The sequence below is a fragment of the Protobothrops mucrosquamatus genome, unplaced genomic scaffold (assembly GCF_001527695.2).
Source record: "Protobothrops mucrosquamatus isolate PMUCROS unplaced genomic scaffold, P.Mucros_1.0 scaffold156, whole genome shotgun sequence".
NCBI lineage: Eukaryota > Metazoa > Chordata > Lepidosauria > Squamata > Viperidae > Protobothrops > Protobothrops mucrosquamatus.
In genome coordinates this window covers 344,702-369,415 of record NW_015386520.1, presented here as the reverse complement: position 1 = coordinate 369,415, position 24,714 = coordinate 344,702, and the positions used below count along the sequence as shown (strand labels likewise).

The following is a 24,714-nucleotide window of genomic DNA, read 5'->3' as shown; positions in this document are numbered from 1 at the left end:
ATTACCTTTTTATTACAAACAACATAAACCACAGTTCTTAAAAATTAGATGTAAAAAGACTAGAGTGTTTAGCATTTAAAGTTTACCTAGTATTTAATATTTAAATATATTTTATAATTCAATTTAGCCAAAACTGAAAATCTCCAAATATGCTAGAAAAGAGATAATAGTTATAGTTTAGCACTTCTTAAAAGTTCCAGAGTGGGAAAAACTGGTTGGATGGACCATGAGTGTTTATAGCCTTGGTTAATTTTCAAGTTTAATGCTTGAAATTAAGAATATTCTTAGAGATTCCCTCTCTATCATAACTCAAAATAAGTCTTTCGGGCAATGATTGTTTTATCTTTGAAACCACATTCCTCTAGAAAAATCCACACAAAAGTCAGGTGAAGAAATGCCATTTTAAAAAAGTTATTTCTAATAATTGAGACTAATACTTTGCCCCTTTTATTCATTTTTCCACATAAATTACACAAACACTTTAGAAAATGATTACACAAAAGAGAAACCTTCTTATAAGTGCATAACTTAAAAACAAACCAAAGAATGCATTTCAGAAACTCACTAAAATATTTGTTTTTGATAAATTGGTTGTGTGCACCATCTCATTTTAAATATAAATGATGCATAGGTTAAAAAGTAACTTTAAAAAAAACCCTATATATTTTAGATATTTTGTATCATCTTGGAATTTACTGTAAGAAGTGCTTAAATTAATCACAAGCTTTTTCTCAATACAATAAAAAGAAAACTGTAAAATTACTGTCCAAGAAATGGAAAGAGAAGGAGGATGTTCTGTTTGGTTCCCATCCCGTTTTGTGGGGCTGACGTCTTGAGCAAAAGTAAATAAAATATTGAAGAATATCATCAACAATACCAAAATAATCTATCAAGTAAAACTGCATTACCCCTGCAAAATGCCACAGATGCCTCAGAGTTATTAAAATATAAGTTGATCAATGCAGAGTCTGTAGGTAGCTGTGAAACTGATTTCAGCCTTCACACGAGAGTTTATGAGGCAAGGTTTGCATTCCTCAGTAATTCTGGTATCAACATTCCTTCAGCAGAAAGAAAAGAAATAAATCAAGGAAAACCCAAAGAGTTCATCTTGGAAAAGACAAAAGGAAAAGGAGCGAGATTTTATTTATTTGTAAAATCTAAATGTCTTTTAAGAAAAGGGCTCCAGCAGGAGATGCAGGAGTTGTTAAAAAAAAAAGTTCTTATTCTTCATTCAGAACCGCAATTGTGTTTTTTCTTGAAATGATCAGCGCGAAATACTCACATGCAGTGGTGGGAAATACGTGAACAACCGGTTCTCGGTGTGGATGCCGCTTCCGGAAGTCCGTTCTGGGCCTGGGAAACAAAAAATTAGCTATCGGTTCTGCCGAAGTGGTGCGAACCGGCTGAATCCCACCACTGCTTACACGGGAGAACAAACTCCTGTGCTATCAGCAGATAAAATGATATAGCAGTTGTTTCTTGAAAGTGGCTCCAAGGAAGAACCTTGGGTTGTTTTCTCTCGGCAAGAGTTTTCGAAGGTTCCAGTATCACCCTTTTAAAGAAGGTGGTGATAGTGATGGTGATGACGGTGAAGAAGAAAGAAGGGAAGCGTTGCCTTTTATTAGAACTCCACTAGACCAGCAGTGTATGACCTCTGGGAGCCTTGGCTTGCAAGGGGACACTGTCTGGTTGCTGCCACTGGCTCATTCACAGGTAACCGTGTCTTCTACGGGTGATGCTGAATAAGGCCAGCCGCTCTGTAATACAAGAGTCCATGCATAGGCAAAGTTAAGATTTCACTCACAGGAAGAGGCCACAGAAGTAACGCTGGTGATCTTGGAAGAGTCATCTGACCATGGCTGAAGGTTCTGGAGGGCAAACAGGGAGGAATTGTGAACACAGATTGGGTCTGCTTGGATGGGCTGGTTGATGGTTTTCTGGAAGGCCTCTTGCTGGAGCTGCATGAGGATGCGGTTGGCTTGCTGCCGCTCTGCTTCCCGTTCTTCTGCAGTTTGCCGCCTGAGAGAAATGCACAGAGTATGTCATGTTTCAGCAGGAAAAGAGATCCCAGCTGAAAGCAGAAATGCCCCTTGTAAAAGTCGACTCCCATTCCATTTCATCACAACATCTTCCCATCTTTTGGAACATTCTTATGCTCAAGGATTTTTTCTTCCGTAACAGCCAAAATGAAAAGTCACATTTCAGGCAATCTGCTGCCCAGTTATATTAAACATATAACTGAGCACAGAGAATACATGGAATAATCAAAGGGGAAACCTCTTGAAAGACCTAGCCCTTCTGTGAAACCATATAAATCAATGACCATCTTAGTGGCAGTCAATGTTAACTATGGGTTGTCTGAAGCAGCACATTCTGTTCTACCCGCATCTGTCCATTAACTATTAATGTCATTGGCTGAATGCTAGATTTTAGGATTATGAGTGATCAGCTGTATATGTATGTGTGGTTGTGTGTCTCTGACTACTCTGTCCTTACACATTCGTATGAGTGGAAAATGTAAAAAAAACAAGCTACAGATTCTAAACATTGCTCCATCTACTGAATGTTTTGCTTCATATTTATAAAAAGAATGCCTCTTGTTTTAAAACTGCACCACCATTTCATAGAACAAGCATTTCAAATCTTCCTTCCTTTGAAAATTCATACGCTAATCTAGTCCACATCCACCACTCATAGCAACTCATATGCAGAAAAAACAGATTGGTGCAGTAGATAAAAGACAAGCATGCTGGGTACCAACCTGGCTTCCTGTGGTTTGGAAGTTTCAAAATTTAGCTATTGTTAAAATAAAGTCCTGTTTTGTTTTCTTTGCTATAGTTTAACACAAATCTGAGAGACAGACAAAGGCTGGTATAGGTAAAGGTGTACTAAACCTTTAAAGCTTTATACATCATTAAGAATACTTGGAATTTTGCATAAAAACAAACTGCTAAATGGAATTAATTTATTTTCAAATTTTTAAACTGATATTCTTCTTTGAAAATAAATTCTGTTTAATTTTTATACCACACAGTTCAAAACCAAAAAACTGTTTTTAGTAGCAGGAGTGGAAAATGAACAATAACAATAAATTGTGAATGTGTAGTATAGCTCACATTCTCTCTCATGGCACTTCAGGTTATAAACAGGCAACTAACTCTAGCATCTTGTTTTCTCTTTCTTAAAAACTTTCAGCACTGAAGCCCAAGTTTCATTAAGTTAGAAAAATAAGAAGAAATATGCCTTCTGAATGAAGATTCATGCCAGCAAAATACAGATCAAGTCACTTTTGTATGCTCTAGTTCAGGGGTAGGCAACCTTGGCTCTTTTATTACTCATGGACTTCAACTCCCAGAATTCCTGAGCCAGCAGAAATTCTGGGAGTTGAAGTCCACGAGTCATAAAAGAGCCAAAGTTGCCTATTCCTGCTCTAGTTGGATATGATATGAAATATCTATAAAACAAATGAAAGGCATTTCAAATTGCACACCAGAAATCAGCCCTGTATATTAGAGGGAAGTTGGTAGTGGTTTGGTCAAGAAAGAAACTGTGTTTAATGAAGGCTTGCTTTTTCCTAACTAGCCATGGAACTATAACTGTTGTTACTACTAGAAGTTCAGTTCAGTCTATCAAATATTCCCCACGAATGTAGTTTTGTATAGAAAAAAAATGCCCCCCTTTCCTAACAATTACATATTCCCTCTATATGCCGAAACATAATAATAGTTTATTGATCTGACAATCATCAGAAATTATCATCATTTCTGACAATTTGGCTGTAACAAATTACTTTGTTTCCAAGGGAGATTTTCTACATGGAAAGCTCAAGTGTATTCTCATATGAACCTGGGAATAAGTAGAAAAAGCAAGCACAACCATGTATAAAAGAATATGAAACATTTGCCAACAATGTGTGTTCACCACCATTCTATTTAAATAATATATTGGTGAAATCAAAAATTCCAAAATTCTGGTCCCATGCACAAATTTCAATGGAACTTATTTTCAATACATATATTGAGACCTGCATTACAAACTGAAGTTATGCAGGCTTACGTAGAAATAGGTTCCATAGAATTAAATGAGACTTCAGACTTAAGCTGTATGCACAAGAAGACCCTTACCAGATAAGGACAAAGGTTCACTGGTCCAGTATACTGTGGCTGATCAGATTTATCTGGCAAGTTTGGACACAGAACATGATGGCAATTACCCTCTTAAACTTTGCTATTTAAAAACAGTATGTACTATACATGCTGCCTTGAATTCTGAAAATGCTGTCTACCTATGAACACTGATAGCCACTAATAGACTTATCTACAATTGTATCTATCTCCAGTGAAAAACTTCCTTATTGGTGGCCACCATTATATTTGGTGGTAGCAAATAAATATATATAAAATATGTGCTTTGGAATACTTTTTAACATTTCATTCATTGCCTTCTAATACAGGTAGTCCTCAACTTATGACCACAATTGAGTCCAAAATGTATGTTGTTAAGTGAGAAATTTGTTAAATGAGTTTTGCCCCGTTTTAAGACTTTTCTTTCCACGTTTGTTAAGGGAATCACTGCAGTTATAAAATTAGTAACACGATTGTTAAGTGAATCTGGTTTCCCCCCACTGACTTTGCTTATTAGATGGTCGGAAAAGGGGATCACATGACCCTGGGACACTGCAACCATCATAAATGTGAGTCAGTTGTCAAGCATCTGAATGTAAATCACATGACCATGGGGATGCTACAATAGTCATTAGTGTGGAAAATGGTCATAAATCACTTTTTTCAATACCACTGTAACTTCAAACAGTCACTAAACAAACTGTTGTAAGTTGAGGACTACATGTATCACTACGTTCTAGGGCACAGGTGACAAACTCAATCGCGTCACATGACGTATCGTGACGTATTGCAACGTTTTTTGCCTTTGCGAAGCTGGGGTGGAGGTGGCCTGCGTGTGACGCACCCAGCCCAAGGGCCGCCAGTTTGACACCCCTGTTCTATGGTATTCCAGAGATCCAGTATCTACACTGACAATAGTATAACTTAGTAATAAGAGTATTTCTATCACAGGCATATTCAGTGAATACAATTTGGGATTTCTTTAAATAACAAAAAATGCAAACTTTTGGCAGTATATGTATATCATGATGCGTAATAACCACCTGATGTAAATTTTATGAAGTATCTCATAGTCATCAAACTATGATTATCAACAACCTACATCAACCATCTAAGGAGAAGAAAAATAGATTTGCAATAATAACATTGGAAGGTGGAAGTACTGGAAGGTGGCATCCTCTATAAACCAATTCTTTGAAACAGTCAAACTTCATTAGACTCTTGTTATTTTTGAATGCAGACAAGGTTGACTTAGAGTAATAGTGATGATCATGGAGACAATTAAAACCATGTTTCAAAGGATTTATGCTAGAGTTGTGCAGAACTAAATGAAGGCTGCACTATTATTGTCAAATGAAACACTTTCAATGAGACCTTAGCCAAACCAGTTTACTTGTGCCAACAGATTCCCAAGTATTATAATAAGGATAATAGGCTAAGTGGTCCCAGTGCTCCAGATGGGTTGAACTACACACCCCATCTTTACTCACTCTATGACCATTGGCTGTGGGTGAGAATACAGGTGGTGGGAACCAGACCAAAAGAGTCTATCATATTAATACAAGAGAATATTTGTCGCTAGGGATTGAACTGTGGGGTTCTGGGTGCTCTCTGAGCTTGGTTGTTGACATTTCATTACCCAAGTAGGTAACATCATGAAAGTCTACAATAAAACCATCAAGCTCAGAGGGCACCAAAGAACCCACAGAGTCCATTATGAACTAATGTTGGTGGCACTCAATTCACAAGAACATACAGAAACTCATGCCACTGTATGGCGCCCAAAGAGATACATAACACTTTCATCTATTTTGCTCCAAATAACTTCCCTTAATTCTAATTTATTTAAGGACTATGAAAATAATCAAAAGGAGCAAAGAAGTCTGTAAGATGATGGGGGGGGAGAGAAAAGAAAAGAAGGGACCAAGAAAAAAAACTGAAAGAGGCAAAAAAAGTAAACGGGTTTACAAGAAAACGGTCAGAATAGGAAGAAATATGAAAGGTGTTAGCAGTTCTCTTTCCAGCTCTGTAACTTAATATTATGGTCTGGCATGTGCCAGATCCTGCTTTTCTACCAGAAGAATGAACTGAGGTTCCTTTTCAGACAAGTAAGAAATTATTTGCATTCATCTCTCTCACTTCTTTCTTTCACAATCACTTTATCTTAAATCTGATTCATAAGGAATAGATACTGGATTTTAGAAATTATTTAAGTAGCAATCTTCAAACGGGAAAGGGAAGACTTCAGGCTTGTTGAGAGCTACTGTCATCAGATGTATCAAGTATTCTGCTTTGACAAGCTTAAAATAAAACTGTAGTATCTTAAAATAAATCCTACAATACTCTTAGCTGCCTTTTAAAAACAAAAATCCAGAAAAAATGTTATAGATTACCTGTTTATATTAATTATGTGCCATCAAATTGTTGTTGACTCTTAGTGACCATATAGTTCCTTAAAAATAAATACATTTGATATGTTATTTTAAAGCCTGAAAAGTTCACCAAATTTTATAAATTGTTCGTGTTCCTATCTGAAATGCTTTTGAGATTTTGGACAACAATGCCAAATCTCACAAAATTTCAGATGAGAATGTTAACATCAGGAAAGATTTGACTTTTCTCTCTCTTTCATACCATCATCTGTAGTTATCACCACAGTTATCACCACCCCCACCACCCCAATTTCCATAAAACATTTTTGCTTTGACTTAGGCTTAGAAATTTGAGAAGTGAAACAATACACAAAGAAGTGAATCAGCATGTCTACTTCTCCCAACATGCTGAGCTAGGCCAGAAACCAGTAATCCAGGGTTTATATTATGTATCAAAGCTGAAGCCAACAAGCTAACTAATAAGACCATTCTTAGAAAAGCATTCCATTGTCCAAATTTCTGGTGAAATTCCCCAAAATGTTAATGTTTCCAAGAATCTAGCCTTTTTAAAAAAATAAAAAGTCATTCTGATTGGAATTAGGAGGGGACTGATTTACTGTCCATCAAACTATTAATCTCCTCTTTTCTTTTACTTGATGATAAACTGTTTTGAAAAGCATTTTATAATAAAATTCTAGGAGATTCCTTTTTATTACCTTTATTGATACTGATCTCCTTTCATTGCTGCAGTTCACAAACCATCAGACTTTGGTAATAATATAAACCAATTTCTGCCTGGGATATTGGCTCAGTTGGATTCTGCTGGAACTAGGATGATTATTGAAACTATGATCAAAAAGGAGAGTAGTGAAATGTGGTACATAATGCTGGTTTAACTTCTTAAAGCACAAGGAAATTATAAATCTAAAAACCTCAATACTTTTCAAGAAGAGTGGAGATGGGAGAAAGAAACAGTATTTACTATGTCTTACAGGTAGCCCTCAACTTACAGCAATTCATTTAATGACCATCTGAAGTTACAATGGCACTTAAAAAAGTGACTTATGACCAGTTTTCACACTTACCACCACTGTAGCATCCTCATGGTCATGTGATTAAAATTTGGCACATAGCAACTGGCACATATTTATAACAGTTGTACTGTCCTGAGGTCATATGTGATCACCCTCTGTAACTTTCCCAGCTGGCTTTCAACAAGCAAAATCATGAATAGGGGAAGCTTAACAACTACAGGATTCACTTAACATCTGCAGTGATCCACTTACCAAAAAGGACGTAAAATGGGGTGCAACTCACTTGAAAACTTCCTTGCTTAGCAATGGAAATTTTGGGCTTAATTGTGGTTGTAAGTCAAGGACCACCTATATTTGAGAAGTTTACTTCTATCTTTCTGAGAATGACTTATGTTTAGATATAAACTGTGCTCCATTTTGCGCAAAAAACTGTCCTATTAATATCACTGTATCTTACTGGAGATTTCACCTAAGAGGAAATACAGAAAAATATGTAAGGCCTGGACACAAACAGCTTTAATACGGTACAGCATTTAAATCAATCTGATTTCAAGGCAGATATGTAACCTGATCTTATGAATTCATTGTGACCTCAAATACTTAACTTCTGCTAGGTCGTGACCAACATTTCTGTATTAATGGTAGAACCATCAATTGCCTATTAAAAATATTTCAGATCTCATTGGCAGATTTGAAATTGCAATTGAGTTAATGGTACCCAATCTCTCCAAGGCACTGCAGCAGCCAAAACGTGAGAGGAAGAATATACCTACCTCCATGGCTAAGGAAGTACTAGCAGTAAAAAAGACCACATGCTCAAATAAATGTGCAACAGCTTGGGAACAGATGAGCAATTAGATGCTAAAGATGTGGAACTTTACACACACGTAACTGTAAAAGACTCCTTAAAGTTGATAAACACAAAACTGAAGACATGTGTATTGTGAAAGACTGTACCCTAGGACATAATGTAGGGGTTTTTTTGTTTTGATTTCTCCTAGGTGCTGAATAGGCATAACTATAGCCATGCTCTAAAAATACCCCATCTTAATGCAATAAAGTGGAAAAACTGCCTATATATATAGAAACATGCATTTATGCCTTTTTCATCCTATCTGGTGCAGTTCTCAGCAGTTGCAATGACTGAGAAGGATGGGAGGCTTGATCTAATATTTCTTGAAGGGGATGTTTAGAATAAATACTTTAAATGCTTGTTAATTTTTTATATAAAGCAACATCTTTTAAATTGTTGTATATGTGTGTGTCTACAAATGCACTGTGTGAGGGTCTGTGCGTGTACCGGGGGAAGGATTCTAAAGCCATATTCTGCTCATCCTCTAACAAAAAAAAGTGCACGAATAAAATCCCATTTTCTTTCCACTACAAATTTACTCCTGATGCATATTTAATATTGTTTTGACTCAGAGAAATGTACCCGGCCTCTTCTGTGGCTGTTTAGCTGTGTTTGTAATTAGTGAAATCAGATTATTAATTTCAGTATGGAATATTTTTCTCAGTTAGCCAAGTTGTTGGCTTGGCAGAGAAAAGCAGTAATTTGTTAAAAAAACAAAAAAACAAAGCCCAGACTTGGGGGTGATCGGAGGGCGGGGGAATAAACTAAGCACCGTGTCCCACCTCAATTTGTTTCAAGACTGCAACAGGAAACAGCTTAGTTACAGCTCTTCAGCCAGACCTTCATTGCCTTAATTGCAAATATGCAAATTCAAGTAAAGCTTTCCTGGAACTGAGAAGAAATGTCTCATGGGAGAAGTTCCATCCAGACTGCACTGGGACCTTGGAAACATTGTCATAAAAAGAAATATTTGCTTCTGAGTACTATCCAGCATATATTAATTCCAAAAGGAATGAAATCCTGTGCACACCTACCCTGAAGTAAACCCTGGTGTGTTAGAATACAGGTAGTCCTTGCTTGGTGTCACAAGTGGGACCAGCAACTCTGTTGCTAAGCAGTGCGGCGGCTAAGTCAAAAATCTTATGACTTCACTTCCCATTCAGTTGTTAAGTGAGTCACCATAGTCTTTAAGCAAAACATCATGTAACCACAACTTACGATTTTACTTCCGCATTGTCCATTAACTCTGTTTGACACAAGCCGATTGGGAAGCATGCAAATGGCAATCATGTGATCACGGATGCTGTAATGGTCCTAAATGCATGCCAGCTACAAAATGCCTGAATGACAATAATGCAGCTATAGGATGCTGAAATAGTCATACATGGATAGATCGATCACAAATCTGAGGTTTTTTATACTGGTATAACTTCAAATGGTTGCTAAACAAGGCAGTCATAAGTGAGGACTACTTGTACTCGACTGATGAGACCCAGCTTCATGTCCTCACTGGACCAATAAGGTCACTGGGTAACTTGGGCTAGTCACTCTTTCTCAATCCAACCTGCCTCACTAATTTATTTTTTTAAAGATAAAATTAGTGTTACACTTTGAACTCTTCTGATGTCCTGTTATTTCTGTTAACCATGAGCCTTCCCAAGTTTTGCATTCCTAAAGGAGAGTTCACAAGTATCTGAAAAGCTTAAGGCATCCGTTTTATCCCTTAAAATCATCACAAAATCACAAACTGCAAGGAAAGAACCAAATATTCTAGATCAGGGGTGTCAAACTGCCAGCCCGAGACCCAAATGCATCATAGCAAAACTGCACCCACCCCATTGCCGGCAATGGGAAAAAAGTCGCGATACATTGCGACACGTCATGTGACGTTGCGAGTTTGACACCCCTGTTCTAGATTACCTGGCAGCCATAAAAGGCATTCTGGTGAGCTGTCTCTGGGTCACACTTGTTGTATGCCTGATATCTTTACAAGATAAGCACGCTGTTTGAGAATTTTAAAAATATATATTTGCCCAAGTAAATATGGAGGGGGCATTATTTTTCCTAGCATTTGTTGCAATTAACTACAAAGTCTGCTTGTTTTGCACTGTATTCACCTAGTTCTCACAAAGAGTTTTGTTTATCACCTAACTTGTTGCAGAACCTGACAGTGATAAGAGGAAGAGATTGGCTCCAGCTGCATTCCATGACTAAGATTAGGCTAGAAGTTGGGTTTCCTTGCTCCTAGCCCAGCACCTTAACCACTACAACACACTGACTGTCCAAATAAATATGAAAAGGGCTGCTCCCCTGAAATCTACATAGAAGTCAGTTGGTTGGTTGTTATTTATTTACTTGGAAGACTCTGTTATGGCCAACTCTGGATGGCTCACAATAATAATAAAAACCAAATACTGTAAAACCTGGTGCCTAGCCAGCAACATCTAATCCGTTGAATGGAACAATCTTCAGACACCAATCTTACCTTTTCCAATGCCTTGGGGAACAGCCAACCCTTTACACTTTTCTGGAAAGATAAAAGGGTGAGGGATGCAAAATCTTAAGGGGAAAGTATTCCATTAGACAGGGGCTGCTATAGAAAAGGCATGCTTCCAAAGTCCCACTAGAGGACACCATTTAAGGCAGGGATGTCAAACTCAATTTCATTGAGGGCCGCATCAGCATTGGGGTTGCCCTCGGGGGGGCGGGTGTGGCCAGGGTGGGTGCAGCCTACTGGGTGGGTGTGGATGGAGTGGGTGTGGTCTACTAGGTGGACATGGCCAGCTCTACATCATTTGTGTCAAGGATGCGTGTGGGGGCCTGGGCAGGAATGAGACAGATCTGAGGGTCTCTGGCATGGTCCATTTCTTTATTTCTCACAAAGGGTGACACCTCCTCAGCATGCACCCAGGGGGCGGGGCCGACACAGCAGGGGCTGGTTCCTTGCTGTTTCTAGACGGCCTTTTGGAACTAAGACTGAATGCATTTCAGCATAGATGGCCACCACAAAATTGTACATTGGCTCCCGGCCAGCCTGGGCCAGGACTAAGGCAGTGGGGGCCGTTCCCTCACTGTTTCCAGGATGGCTTCGTGGGCCACATGAAATCACTTTGCGGGCCGCATCTGGCCCCCGGGCCTTGTGTTTGACATGTCTGATTTAAGGGAAGGGACCTGGAACATGCCCATCTTATCTAACCTGATGGGCCAGGCAGGTACCTCATGAAGAGGCAATTCCACAAATAACATGCCCTTGTGTAAGGTTGAGCCCCACTGGAAAGAAAGAGGGAGGGAATAGCTGCTCATGCAACAGCAGCATGATATGGGCAAACCAGGAGGTGTCCAATACTGCGCATGCAGTGTTAAAGATGTGTTATTCTACAACACATGCAATCCTATCTGAGAATAAAGTTTTTCAAGTTCAGTGTAGCAATTTCTGCAATAATAATTCTGTCTTTCATATAAAACAATCCACTGACAAAAGTGAATTTATAACCAGAACTCAAGTAATGCATTCCTGCAGATTCCTATTCTTGGTCTCTGCAGAGCTGCACTGATTATTTAAACCAACCATGTCCATGTCTCTTTCCTTGCAATAATTTTCCTGGCGTTCTTTTCATTTATCTTGGTTGGGTACAATTTAGGCTTTGCTCTGGTGGCAAGTGTGCAAAATAAGTTGTTTTTTCTTGCCAGCTTTCAGACAGGCTTTTTGGATGATTCTGTATGGCAAGATATTAGTGGTGACTGACATTTAGCAAGGTCAAGAACAGTTCAGATTGGTGACATCATAACACAGAAAGCCAGGAAGCCTTCATAGGTAAAGGCTATTCCCTCTTTCATTTCAAAAGGAAACTTCTAAGACCTACCATTTACATCACCTTTCTCTAATCTAGGTGTTAGAAAATTCCCAGAATTCTCAACAGTAAACATGCTATTTGGGGAATTCTGGTAACTGAAACCCACATATAAGGAAGGTATTGGATTCTTGGGCTGAGGAAAAAAAAATGCCTCTGGGGCCTGGATATGTTGCCTATTTAAAGTGTTATGAGAAGGCACACTTCAACTCCTATCTCTAAAATTGAGATATAATCTATATAAATAAAAATGTAAATGTTCGTTTGTTCAAAATCTTAAATCTCCAAAAGTTCTTCACCGATTGCTTTGAAATTTTGACACAACGTTGCATTCGAATGCGTGCGTGTTTTTATATACCTATATTATATAGATGTCACACCTGTGACAGGTAAAAACATGCTTTTTTTGAAAAACAGCGTTGGATGTAAAAGCAACACACGCTTTTACCAGACTGAGCCACAGCAACGCGTGGCTGGGTACAGCTAGTACAGAGAATAAAACCTTTTGAGCCTACAAAACTCAATACCAAATCTGCCCTGAATCTCTACTTACAATAATGAATTTAATTGTTTTATATCCAATTCTGCTTTTCCTCCATCAGTTTACACTCCCTCTTCCTATTTTCCCAACAACAAACCAGTGGAGACAGTTGGAATGATGGGCAATAAGTGGCACAAAGTCGTTCAGTGAGCTTTCACGCCTGGAGTCAGGCACAAGCCTGGGCCTCTTCTTACTTTAACACCTTTCTTGGCTGTTTTACAATATGCGCTTCTCTGTATATATAATTTAAGCTAATTATCATGTTATACATGTTTATTTAGAAATAGGTGTTACTTATTCAGTAGGGCTTATTCCCATGTACGTTGGCATAGGATTGCAGCCTTAATAGCCTTCTCAGGACATATTTATAGTCTAAGACAGCTTATAGTGAAATTAAAAGAAAAAACAGAAATGTATTCTTCATTTTATGATTAAATGCCAATAATACAAATGCCCCATTTGTAATGTTTTATTGCTCTTACAAAACAAATAATGTACCCAGAGAGAGAGAGAGAAGATTCAAAATGTTCTAACTATTAATAAGTCTTCTATCTAAATAGGGGCCAAGAAGTGTAACCCCAGATATCCTACGAGACATTAGTTAATAGAAAGGTTTAACATGCTGTATTTTAAACAGAATTATAACATCTATCTGGGGCCATGAATTCTGCCAATGATCAATTATGGGCATAAATATACTATAATATCAACCACGAATCCTATCTAAATATTCTCAGTTTTAGACAAATCATCAACTCTCCTTTACACTTCACATTCTTTATTGTAGTATTGGCTGTATTACAGCACAAAGGCAGCAGTGCATAGGACACGGCTGAGCTGTGAAAGTTGAATGTCTTTACCCAAACTACCATTATGTAGAAGGACTTCCTCCCAACAGCAGGAAGCAGTATTCTTGCACTGATTATTAGATAGTTAGCTAAGTACCTAGCTGCCAGAAAAATACATGTAAGAGAAGGTACTTGTTGTAAAATGACGTACTGTTGATATATGATACCAGAAAAATATTCCAGGATATATTGGTTTGTGTGGAAAATGTGAAAAACATGAAGGGTCATTTTATCATGCATAATGGACTTGTAAAAGAGTTAGAAAACTTTGGGTACTAATACATACAGTCATACAAAGAATTTTAAAGATTAATACACAGCTGAAACTTGTTTGTTTTTGTTGGGACTTGAAGAAACTCCTGGGAAATTGTTTTTTTTTTAATATGGTAACGGCAGAAAGGTTACTATATGTACAAAAACAGAAAGATTCTGAAATACTCAAACAGAGCAATGATTGGTAAAGATAAATGAACTTGCAAAAATGCAAAACCAACTTATTTGATTAGGAAGAAGACAAATACATTAGTGACTGGAAACCTTTATGGACTTTCTGCTGAAAATGGAAAAAAATGAACAGATGATTTATGGATTTGATAATTAGAAAGAGAAAAATATGGGAAGAAGGAAATTATTATATAACTGTAAAGGGGGAGGATAGATGAAAAATTTGTAACCGCTATAAAGAAAGTTGGAAGCCAAACTTTGATGTGTTTTTTTCTTTTTTCCCGTCTATTTATGCCTTGTATTCACTTGCTCTGCTTTCTTCATTCTTTTTCTTTTCATTTATAATGTGTCTTGATTTTTATTAGTGTATAAAATCTCTTAATAAAAATAAAAAAGAAGGTATTGTTTCAATTTGGAATGCATTTGCAAATAGAGTATATATTTTAAAATGCACTGTGTGTATTTGTTTTCAGTTTGGTGGGTTGTAGCTTTTTTTAAAAAAAGATTCAATTTGTTAATATTTGCATCCCTAGATTACTGATATCTATTTCCATTGACAATATGATTACAAGCCTTGCCTTAATGTGTTAATGTATAATTACTAGCATTACACACATAATAATGGCTTCCTACAGGTAGTCCTCTACGTACAACCACAATTGACCCCAAAATTTATGTTGCTAAGTGATAAATTTGTTAAGTGAGTTTTGCCCCATTTTACGACTTTTCTTTCCACATTAAGTGAATCACTCCAGTTATTAAATTAGTAACATGGTGGTTAAGTAAATCTAGTTTCTCCATTGACTTTGCTTGTCAGAAGGTTGCAAAAGGGGATCACATGACCCCAGGACATTGCAACCATCATAAAGTCAGTGAGTCAGTTGTTAAGCATCTGAATGTAAATCACGTGATCATGGGGATGCTGCAATGGTCATAAGTGTGAAAAATGGTCATAAGTCACTTTTTTCAGTGCTGTTGTGAACGGTCACTAAGCAAACTGTTGTAAGTTGAGGACCACCTGTATTCAGGATATTAGCATTTTATTTTTTTTATTGAACTTCAATATTACTAGCCCCTCTCAATCCATATCCCTATTCTGAGAAAATACTTGGTATTTGTTGACTTTTTGTTCAAAGGTGAAACTGTTTATTTTCCATTCTAATGCCTAGGCAGATGTAAGAACCAAAATGGTCAGGACTGTAAAAAGTCAGAATTGAGTAATATACTGTATGTCTGTTATAGCATATAACTTTCTTGTGAAATGATTATCCCCTTCTTATGCTGAGAAAAGACCAAGTATACTGCCTATGTTGCCTCCTTAAGTCCAGGTAAAGATAGTAAAACTATCTACTTAAAATTTTAGATGGATGAGTAGCTTGTTTTGCCACCCAGAACTGTAGTTATTCTCAAACAGGATATTAATATCTGGCTTCATGGTAGGTGTCTGGAAGACTTTTTATAATAAAACCACTAGGAACTTTATAAATTTCAAGGGTATATATTTATGATGGCATACATGGACAATCTAGTTGATCAGATTACATTAAAAATTATTGAAATTATTGGCCATATTTGCAAATTCAAACAAGATACAAAAAAGATGCAAAGACAACAGGATTTATAAAGAACAGATAGAATTTGATCAAATATTGTTAAAAACAGATGAAAACCTGATTAAGAAACTTTACAGATTTCTACTAAACTTGAAGATGGAAGAAGAACAAGTAAAAGAAACAATGATAACATGGGCAAAAAACTTTGGATACTCTATAGATTTAGAAGATTGGCAAAAGTTATGGGATAGAAATATTAAATTGACTAAAGCAGTTTCATATAAAGAAAATTTGTATAAAATGTTTTATAGATGGCATGTGACACTAGTAAGATTAGCGAAAATGTTTAGAAATATCTCAAATAATTGTTGGAAATGTAAACAAAGGCCAGGTACTTACTACCATATCAGCTGGGTATGCCCTAAAGCGAATTTTTTTTTAGCTTAAGATACATACATGGCTGGAAAAGATGACTAAAATACAGATAGAATTTAAACCAGAACTGTTTTTGTTAGGAATATTAAGAGACAAATATGAGAAGGAGAATGAGTATTTAATATTGCATGTGTTGGTAGCAGCGAGAATAGCATTTGCCCAATACTGGAAAAATGAAAACTTACCAACTGAAGAGATTTTCATTAAGAAAATTTTAGAATGTGCAGAAATGGATAGACTAATCTTAGAGATTAAAGAGAAAGAAGATTCAGTTTACTTTAATATGGGATAATTTTTACCAATGGTTAGGAAAATGAACTAGTGAGAAATGAATGTGATATGTTATTTTGAATATATATTAGTAAGAACAATGATATGTATTGACCAACTCATACTGTTTATGATTATCGTTTATCATATTCATTACAGCTATTTACTATATTAATTAGTGTTACTGAACATATGTACCCAGACAATAGTCTGTTTGCTAAAGCTTGAAAATGTTACTGGGGGGCAACCCCAATGTTGTTCCCAATCCTGATCCCAACCCCACCTCAAACCTTAATCCCCATCCTGATCCTATCCCTTCCCCAACCTTATAAAACTCAATAAAACCTTTATAAAAAATTATTGAAACTGGACTTTCAAGGGACTCTGTTCAGTCCTACCTAGTTCATCTATCCAAGAAGCTGCTTTAATAAAGGTTAACTCCTAGGCACCTCTAGCTGCCATGAAAATTCTCTCTCTTCTGCTGCCCACATACTTTGTATCAGTCCTAGCAAAAGAAAGAAAGCTCACCTCACTAGTTCTAGATCAGTCCTAAAAATGAAATTTTGCTCTCAATACCTGTGGGCTGCTCGGTACAAACCCTCTCCTATTACTTAAATCCAGGAATAATATTTTAAGCAAGGATAACACAGGCCTAGACAACTTAAAGATCAAAAATAGAACAAAGAACAAAAAATGTAGGAGCAGTTTATCCGATATTTTAAAGACAACATTTCTAGAAGTAGAGAACATTTATGGGTTAAGCCACTTCTAGCCACCTTCCTCCAATCTGTTGGAGAGTCATAGCATAGCAAAGGAAATGGCTTGGGATTCTCCTGAGGGTGATGGCAGCGCCACCTCTATTCTGCTGAGTTCTGGCCTATGAAGATGACGGAAGAGTCTCCGAGAATGAGAGATGGTACATATGGTACGGCCTCTGAAATTCTTTGCTAATTTCCGAAGACCGGATGCATCAGACCTCACTATGCAAAAGTTTTCCTTGGTTTGTTTCTCCTGTAGCTCTAGCAACGGAAACTGTCCTTCCACAACAAACCTGGCTGTCTTGATTTTGAATGGCAACTCACAGGAACCAGTCCTTCCCTCCCATTTCCAGTCCATCAGCCAATAAACCAAGACTCAGCTATAACCAATCAGTTTTCAAATCATCTGTTCCAAGCTTTAAATAGATCAGGAGAATTACTGGCTTCCAAAGCAAAACAAATGGGAGACAGCAGCCAATATATGATGAGTGAAATACTTCCCACCACAGACAAAAGTCACATGATGGACAGGAAGGCTGGTCCTGTACATGTATCTCAGTGGTTAAAGAAGATGGACTCCATTCCCAACTGTGTTGTCTAGGAATTATGGGAGTTTATATCTAACCCTGGGCATGTTTTGGGAAAAGATGGCGTAAATAAGACACAGAGATTCCTAATTTAAACATTAGAACAATCTTGACCAATCAGAGATCTCGAGGCAAAGAGCCTTCTTTATCCAGAAATAAGAATGTGCTAACTTGAAGTAGATAACATACATTAATTGGAGGAGAAGAAGCGGGTGAGGCAGGTATATGTAGTAAACATATCTATGTATTACATATAAAGGGACACATTCAAAAAGAAGTTATGAATACTCAGTGATATATATGAAAATAAATAGATATCAGATATCAGATTGGGTGGTAGGATCACAGAAACAGTCAAATACAAAAAATCTGAATTCTGACACAACTCTCAATCCCTTTGACATTAAAACTGCACACCATTCATCAATTTTCCTTCAGATATGACAAAATTACAAGACACATATTTACCACAAACTTCACTACTCCATTCCTAAGCACTTGGAGGGACCAAACAAGCTCTTTGATTCCTGAATGACTACCAGTGGGAGCAACCTCTTCCAAGAATGACTGGATCTGTGCCCAGCAAATCCTAGGGGCATGCTTCACGTTTGGCAGACCAGGTCTAATCATGCTTACCCCAGGAAATCACCCCTGTTCCTGATCAACTCCCACTGAGAAGTTTGGGGGGGAAAAACCTACTGGATGTTTGTAGAGAGTCTGGCCTTGATGGCCCAGGAGGTGACCCAGCCCAGTGGGTGAAAAAACATGTTCCAGCACAGCAGCAACAGCTCACTTGCTTAGTGTGCTTACCTCCATTTTGTTCTCCGGTTCTGGAACCAGGTCTTGACTTGGGCATCAGTCATTTTCAGAGCCTTGGCTAAAGCCGCCCTCTCGGCTGAGGCCAGGTACTTCTGTCGGTGGAAGCGTTTTTCCAGTTCACAGATCTGCAGACGGGTGAAAGAGGTGCGTGGTTTCTTCTTCTTGGGGGGCGTCCGGTTCTGATAGGGGTGACCTATACGGCGTGTTACAGTGAACGGTGAGAGGGCCACTGGAGGGGGAGACAGGGCGGGCAGGGGGGCAAAGAAGCAAGCGGTGACATGATCAGGAAGGACTGCACAGAGCAGCAGCAGAGGAGAGACAGAAAGACACACACCAAGAGTCAAACAGAGAAATAGGAAGGCACAGAGAAGGCTTGGTCACAGGGCTCCCAATCTCCTCCTTGCTTTTTCAAGAACAAATCTCTGTTTTGGAACCCACCAATATTTCCTTATTCATGTGCTGCTGTGGAGGAGCTTTCCAATGTCCCAAGGTGGATCCCAATATGGAGGCACCAGACTCCCTGCAAGAAGCGAGCTCTCTGACAGAGGAGCACATGAAGGGTATATATGAAGCGGGCAGGGGGGCGGAATGGGGAGGGGAGAAATCCTTGTTTGGAGGACCAAATCTACCTTGCAAGCTAGGAGCAGGGTGACCGAAACTGTGTACATTTATAGCCCAATCCCCTGAATGTTATCTGGGAGAAACTATGTAAAAAGAAAGCTTCAGACTGCTGCAGCCTCAATAAGAGCATTACTGAACTACTGTTATTTAAGACTTTGGAACAAAAGAAAGCTTGAAACCCTCCCCTATAAAAATCCAAATCTGGGATTCCAACTCACCCCACTTTTTGTTGTTTTGACAACCTTTTTAAAATTATGAATTTTCATATCCATGGGTAGTTATGTAACCATCAAAGTACATTTTGATTTTTTGTTTTTATGGTTTTTTATTTTTTTGAAGATCGTTTTTACTGAAGTCCATAACCCTGGTTAAAGTTAGTACTCTCAGAAAAATTGACAGGAGTTAATTCAAAATAAATCTAACTAAACAGGCAGTTCTTTCTGAAGTTTAAGCCATTCTCTCTCTAGATAAAAAGATGTGTATTATTTAGCCTGTAAATCACAATACACTTCATATGAACGAAAACTGCTTTTAAAATATTGGGATTATGTCTAAGTAAATATGCATTGGACTGACTCCGATGTCAAAGATGAGTCCAGTGTTCAGAATTAAGTGCTACTGAACTCAATGGAATTGTACATCACATAACTCGGCTTGCAATTACAGTGGGCACAGTTATTTGTAAATGTGTGTGGAACTGGATGGATCTCTCCCTCTCTCATTAAAATCTGCTTTTGGTATTTGATTTATTCATAAATGTCCACGCAATTACCAATTGAAATGATGCTTATGGAAATATATATTTTGCTATTTGTTTATAACCTTAAATATATTGCCTCCCAACCTCACTCACTTGAACACATTCCCAAGAAATGTCAAGAGAAAATCCTAAAGCTAAGGAAAATATTTTAACTCATAAAGCTAAGGAAAATGTTAATGAGGGAAGGAGGTAAAAGAACCAGCACAGGAATGCTTTCCAAGAATTATTCTAGGCATAATTGCTCTGAGTTACTTTGACATTCTTTGGAAATCCTTCATTTATGGCTTTAATTTTAAATCTAGGAAATCTGACCTGTTATAAATGTTGTACCATTGTTGGACTGAAACTATCAGGATAATTATAGTGTACACAATTGTAGTGTTTTGTTTTAGTTAGATCGCTTTACATAGTGATTCTGCACATGAGGAAATTATTTTTTAAATATTAGGTCCTTTGGGCCTTAGATAAATTTCCCCCTCTTGCAATTAAAGAAGGCTCCTTTTAAATTTCTCTAAGAATATGCTGCATGTTATATTTTCATTTGTGACAGCTATAATATAATTAACCTATTTTCCAAAATCTTCCTAGCTTAAGTAGATGTTTACAGTTCTATTATGGACACAAAAGTCACCAACAACAGCAACAAAAAGAAATCTGATTTAAGACTCTCTTGCGGTCATTTTATTTATTTTGGTCCAATGTATTTTGTTTAATGGTATCTATCTGTACCTTCTCTCTAAGGCTAAGCATTTGCTGGAAAGAGGCTAACCAGGTGCCAGAGAGGCATAGAAAACTTTAGCTGGGAAGCAGGGGGAAGAAATAGAAGGTGAGAATATTGTTTAAAATGGAATCACTTCAATCTATCTCCAACTCTCCTGGATACCTGATTTTGTTTGTATCTCGTTTAGTGGCAGCAGATCTATTTAAGAACACAGCAAATAATCCCAAAACTGAAATTGGCGACTTTTGGTTAATTTACCGGCAGCACCCCGTTATCTCACCTGAGATCCCTCTGAGCTCGCCTGATCTGGGTACTGTGCTTCCCGTAATGTTCAGCAGTCTCCCAAACCGAACAAGGAACGGAGGGACATTCTATGAACCTTGTTCGGCGGTGCCGAGGCTTTATTTTGCCACAAATAGCCCTAGCAGCTCCGCGCAGCCTTCGCTCTCCACGCCAATATGGCTCGCGTTTTCCCAGCGTAGGCCCTCGGCGGAAGGACGGCGGGAAAGAAAAAAAAAAGGCCAAGGTTAGGCCTCTGTACCAAGAACAAAATCTGTTCTTTCCGAAGAACGAATTGAGACTCGGGATAAAAAATTCTCTTATATATAAAAAAAATATCTAAAGCCCTATGAGGACGGGCCGGAAGACGATTTGTTCCGAACTAAAACGAGCCAGCCTCTTTTGCAGCAGCCTCCTCGGCAGGGAGGAGAACCAGGGGAGGCCTTTTCGGGCGGCAAGGCCCTAGCCGCATCTGCGCCATTGCGAGTGGAAATGTCGAAAGGCAAATTCTAATCCGGCCTTGCTAATTGGCGGCGAAGGCGATGCAATCCAGCAGATCTAGAGACACCCCCCCCCCCCAATCTGGCGGCGGCCAGGCAAAATAAATAAAGCGGCCGCCTGGGTCGTCGCGTCTTCGGGTTAAACTGCTTCAGACATTGCCTGCGATGCCGAAAAGCGCTGGTATCCTTTCTCCCCAGCTTCGGTTGCTGTTTACGATTTCTCTCCGCCATTCAAGTAAAAGCAACCAACTCCCATAGAAACTGTGGCGTGGCGGGCAATTCAAAACTCGGTGCAACCAGGATTACAGGCCTCTTTGCGCGGACCGGGGCGCGGATGCCTACAACTGAAGGGAAATTTTCCTCCTTCCTGGCCGCGTCTAGTCCGAAATTGGCTCCACTCGTTCAGTGGTAATGACTCCCGGTTGGATCTACAATTACAGGCCGGGAGTTGCTGCCATTGAACTCCGCGGAAGTCCCTTCAGAGCAGAGCGTCAAAGAGCAAGATCGCGCCGCGACAGCCTCGATCTGCCCATCCGTCTTGCTGTGGACATCGCTGCAACCATTACTTAATCTGCATGTAATAATCTCCCGCCCCGGCTGGAAGCCAGGTAAAGGGCTAGCCCTGGGGAGGTCCTGCTCCGAAGCGGCAGATAATGGGGCCTTTATTGATGAAGGTCGGGACTCGCTGTTTAAATTAAAATTGAAATATAATTACCATTATTGTTTGTGGCATCCTGGTTGGGGGGGGATGAGCGTAAATCTGGGCGATTCGGAAAGAGCATTGGCTTGCTAAAATTTGTCTTCCAATAGATCTGCCATTAAACGATGAATTGACATTTTTTCTCTCTTCTCTCCCTCCCCTGCCCTTTTTAAAGCACGTGGAATAATGTAGGTGCCAATTTATGGGTCACATATGCCCCATACTTCTAGGAAAAGATGAACCTGGCCGGTGGGGGGGGGGGGAAGGCATGAGTTTCTTGGACTCAACCATAGATCATCTTGTGGCACTTTCCCTTTCAGCGCTACCAGTATTAATGTCATTTCTTGTACTGTCTGTCTGAAAGATACATTTCTTTTAAATGTTTATTTTTATCCGTATTCCCACGCTCCATCATTTATAACAATAATTGTGAGGGATGCGCACAAGTACGCAGAATAAACTTGATCAGGAAACATGTAGACAGAGGCATTATTTGTTCAGTTTATGATTCATAAGTTTTGAAAATTTTAGTTATGGTACATTTTTAAAACCTAGTTATTTTTCAACTATATATTTATATACTACAAAAATTGGTGAACTATATATATGAGATCGTTTGATAACTCTATGTATGTGTACGTCCGTACATGTATACTTATGTACACATAAAAATATACAGAGATGATGATGTTATTATAATAGGGTTGTTATAGTATTTATAGTATAGATTGAGCCATATCTGTAATATTCCTAAGAGATGCGTTACCATAGGTGGACGCGTTTTACTAGCGGAATTGAGGTGGGCAAACTATATCTATTGAACGAAGTATAGAAAATTGGAAAAGAACCTACAATGCGGGGAAACTGGTTGAAATAACATTTAATTTTAAAATGTTGAAAGAACCTGCTTAACCCAAGAATGTAAAATTGAACGTTGAAGCGTTTCTAAAAGGTTGCCCAAAGGCTAGGCGATTTGCTCGCCGTTTGAGCTTCTGAGAGAAGCGGTGAGAGTTTCAGAAGGTGTCTCTTCCGTGGAAGTTTTAATCAAGGTGAAAACTCGTGCTAGCTACGCTATTAAAAATGCCGTTAAGGTTAATCAAGCCGCCATGAACATGATTAGGAAACGCTTGCCGCTTGACGTTTAGCCTTCTGAATGTCTGGCACCGCTGCACTTTCGGGCCAAACCGCTAAGGCGAACCATCCGTCAAGGCTGTTTATAAATCAAACCCAATCGATTCAATTAAAGCGGTTGCAAATCGAATCGGAGCACGCCCGGGATTCTCTCGCGGGAGGGCGGGCGAGGGAGGCTACGCGGCGGACCGACTTGGCGGAGGCGGGAGCGGGGGCGGCAGCGGGGGCAGCGCCGGCGACTCGCGCGGGGCGGAAAGAGCCCCGGAGCCTCTCACTCACTCACTCACTCACCCGTGAAGCGGTCCTTGGTGTAGCGCCTGTTGCTCTCCATCCAGGGGAAGGTCAGCCCCGTCAGGTTGTTCACGGTGGGCACGGCCGTGGGGAGGGGCTGGGGGACGCCGCCGGCCACGGGCCGGTGGGCCGGCACCCGGATCACGCCCCCGGCCGCGTTGAGGTTATTTCCGTTCATGGCCCCGACCCCGACGTTGAGGTTGTAGGAGCCCGCCAGCGAAGCCATGCTGCAGGCGCCGCCGTTGCCGTAGCCCCCGGCGGAGGAGGACCCGCCGCCGCCGCCGCCGGGGGCCGAGCCGTAGTGGCCGCCCATGGGGTTGTAGGCGCTGCTCACCACGCATCCTCCCAGGCCGTAGTCCGCCGCCGCGTTGGAGATCATGCAGCTGCCTTGGTCCGGGTTGTTCAGGATCTGGTCGATTCCGAAGCTAATGGGCTCGGCGTGGCTCGGGTGGAGGTGGTGCGCCCCTAAGTGATCCATGCCGGGCCGAGAGCCACCCCAAAGAGGGTGACTGCCCCCCCTCCTCCTCCTCCTCCTCCGCCGCCGCCACCTCCGCCACCTCCTCCTCCTCCTCCTGATCCAAAGCTAGAGATTTTTTAAAAATACGCGCAGCTTTTCTGGTCTCGCTTCACTTGCTCCCGGAGAGGTAAAAAAGACGGCCGGAAGCGGAGGAAGGAAAAGCGGGGAGAGGAGGAGGAGGAGGAGGAGGAGAGAGAGAGGGAGGGAGGGTGGGGAGGGGGGACGTGCGCGCCCGTGGGCTCCCTCTCTCGCCTCCTTCCGAGGGCATCAATCATGTTGGCCCAAAGCCTGGCGCTGCTAGGCCCCGCTCCCCCATTGGTGGAGCCCCGGGAAGCGAGGAGGGAGAGAAAGAGACGGAAGCCAAGCAGTTTCTCCCTGCAAAAAAAAACTAACCGGGGTAGCAAACCAGCCGACCACGCGCGGAGAGAAAGGGGCGGGTGGGCAGTGAAAGTGCCAGGCTCCCGGTCCTCCGTTCTAATTCCCCGCGGAAACTGTTGCCTCCGAAGCGTTTGCTTCCTCCGCTGTTTTGAACCTTGGAGCGCCACGTGTGTTCGCTCCTATTAAAAAAAACAACACAAAAAAGAATTCTCTCGTCAGAGCTGTCGTCTTGTATCTTCCCTCTTTACTCTCCCTTCGCCCTTTCCTCTGCTTTCCTTTCCTTTTTTTTTTTTTTATCTTTTCGACCCGCACAAAGTAAGGGAAATC

General features: G+C 39.8%; 1 protein-coding gene across 1 annotated transcript; it reads right to left on the bottom strand.

Moving 5' to 3' along the window:
• Positions 1 to 1,796: 1,796 nt before the first annotated feature.
• TLX1 (T cell leukemia homeobox 1) lies at positions 1,797 to 23,970 on the bottom strand. Its single transcript, XM_015813446.1, has 3 exons — positions 23,493 to 23,970; positions 18,481 to 18,682; positions 1,797 to 2,019 (listed from the first exon to the last, which is right to left on the bottom strand). Exons 1-3 carry the CDS (start codon positions 23,968 to 23,970, stop codon positions 1,797 to 1,799), a joined length of 903 nt encoding a protein of 300 aa, XP_015668932.1.
• Positions 23,971 to 24,714: the final 744 nt, after the last annotated feature.

What these genes read in the sequence shown, in the direction of transcription:
- TLX1 (XM_015813446.1), bottom strand. Translation starts at nt 23,970, where the DNA reads ATGGATCACTTAGGGGCGCACCACCTCCACCCGAGCCACGCCGAGCCC. An exon ending in CACCAAGGACCGCTTCACGG is followed by an intron (nt 18,683 to 23,492) that starts GTGAGTGAGTGA and finishes CACGCCGTATAG; the next exon opens with GTCACCCCTATCAGAACCGG. An exon ending in AACCGGAGAACAAAATGGAG is followed by an intron (nt 2,020 to 18,480) that starts GTAAGCACACTA and finishes CATTTCTCTCAG; the next exon opens with GCGGCAAACTGCAGAAGAAC.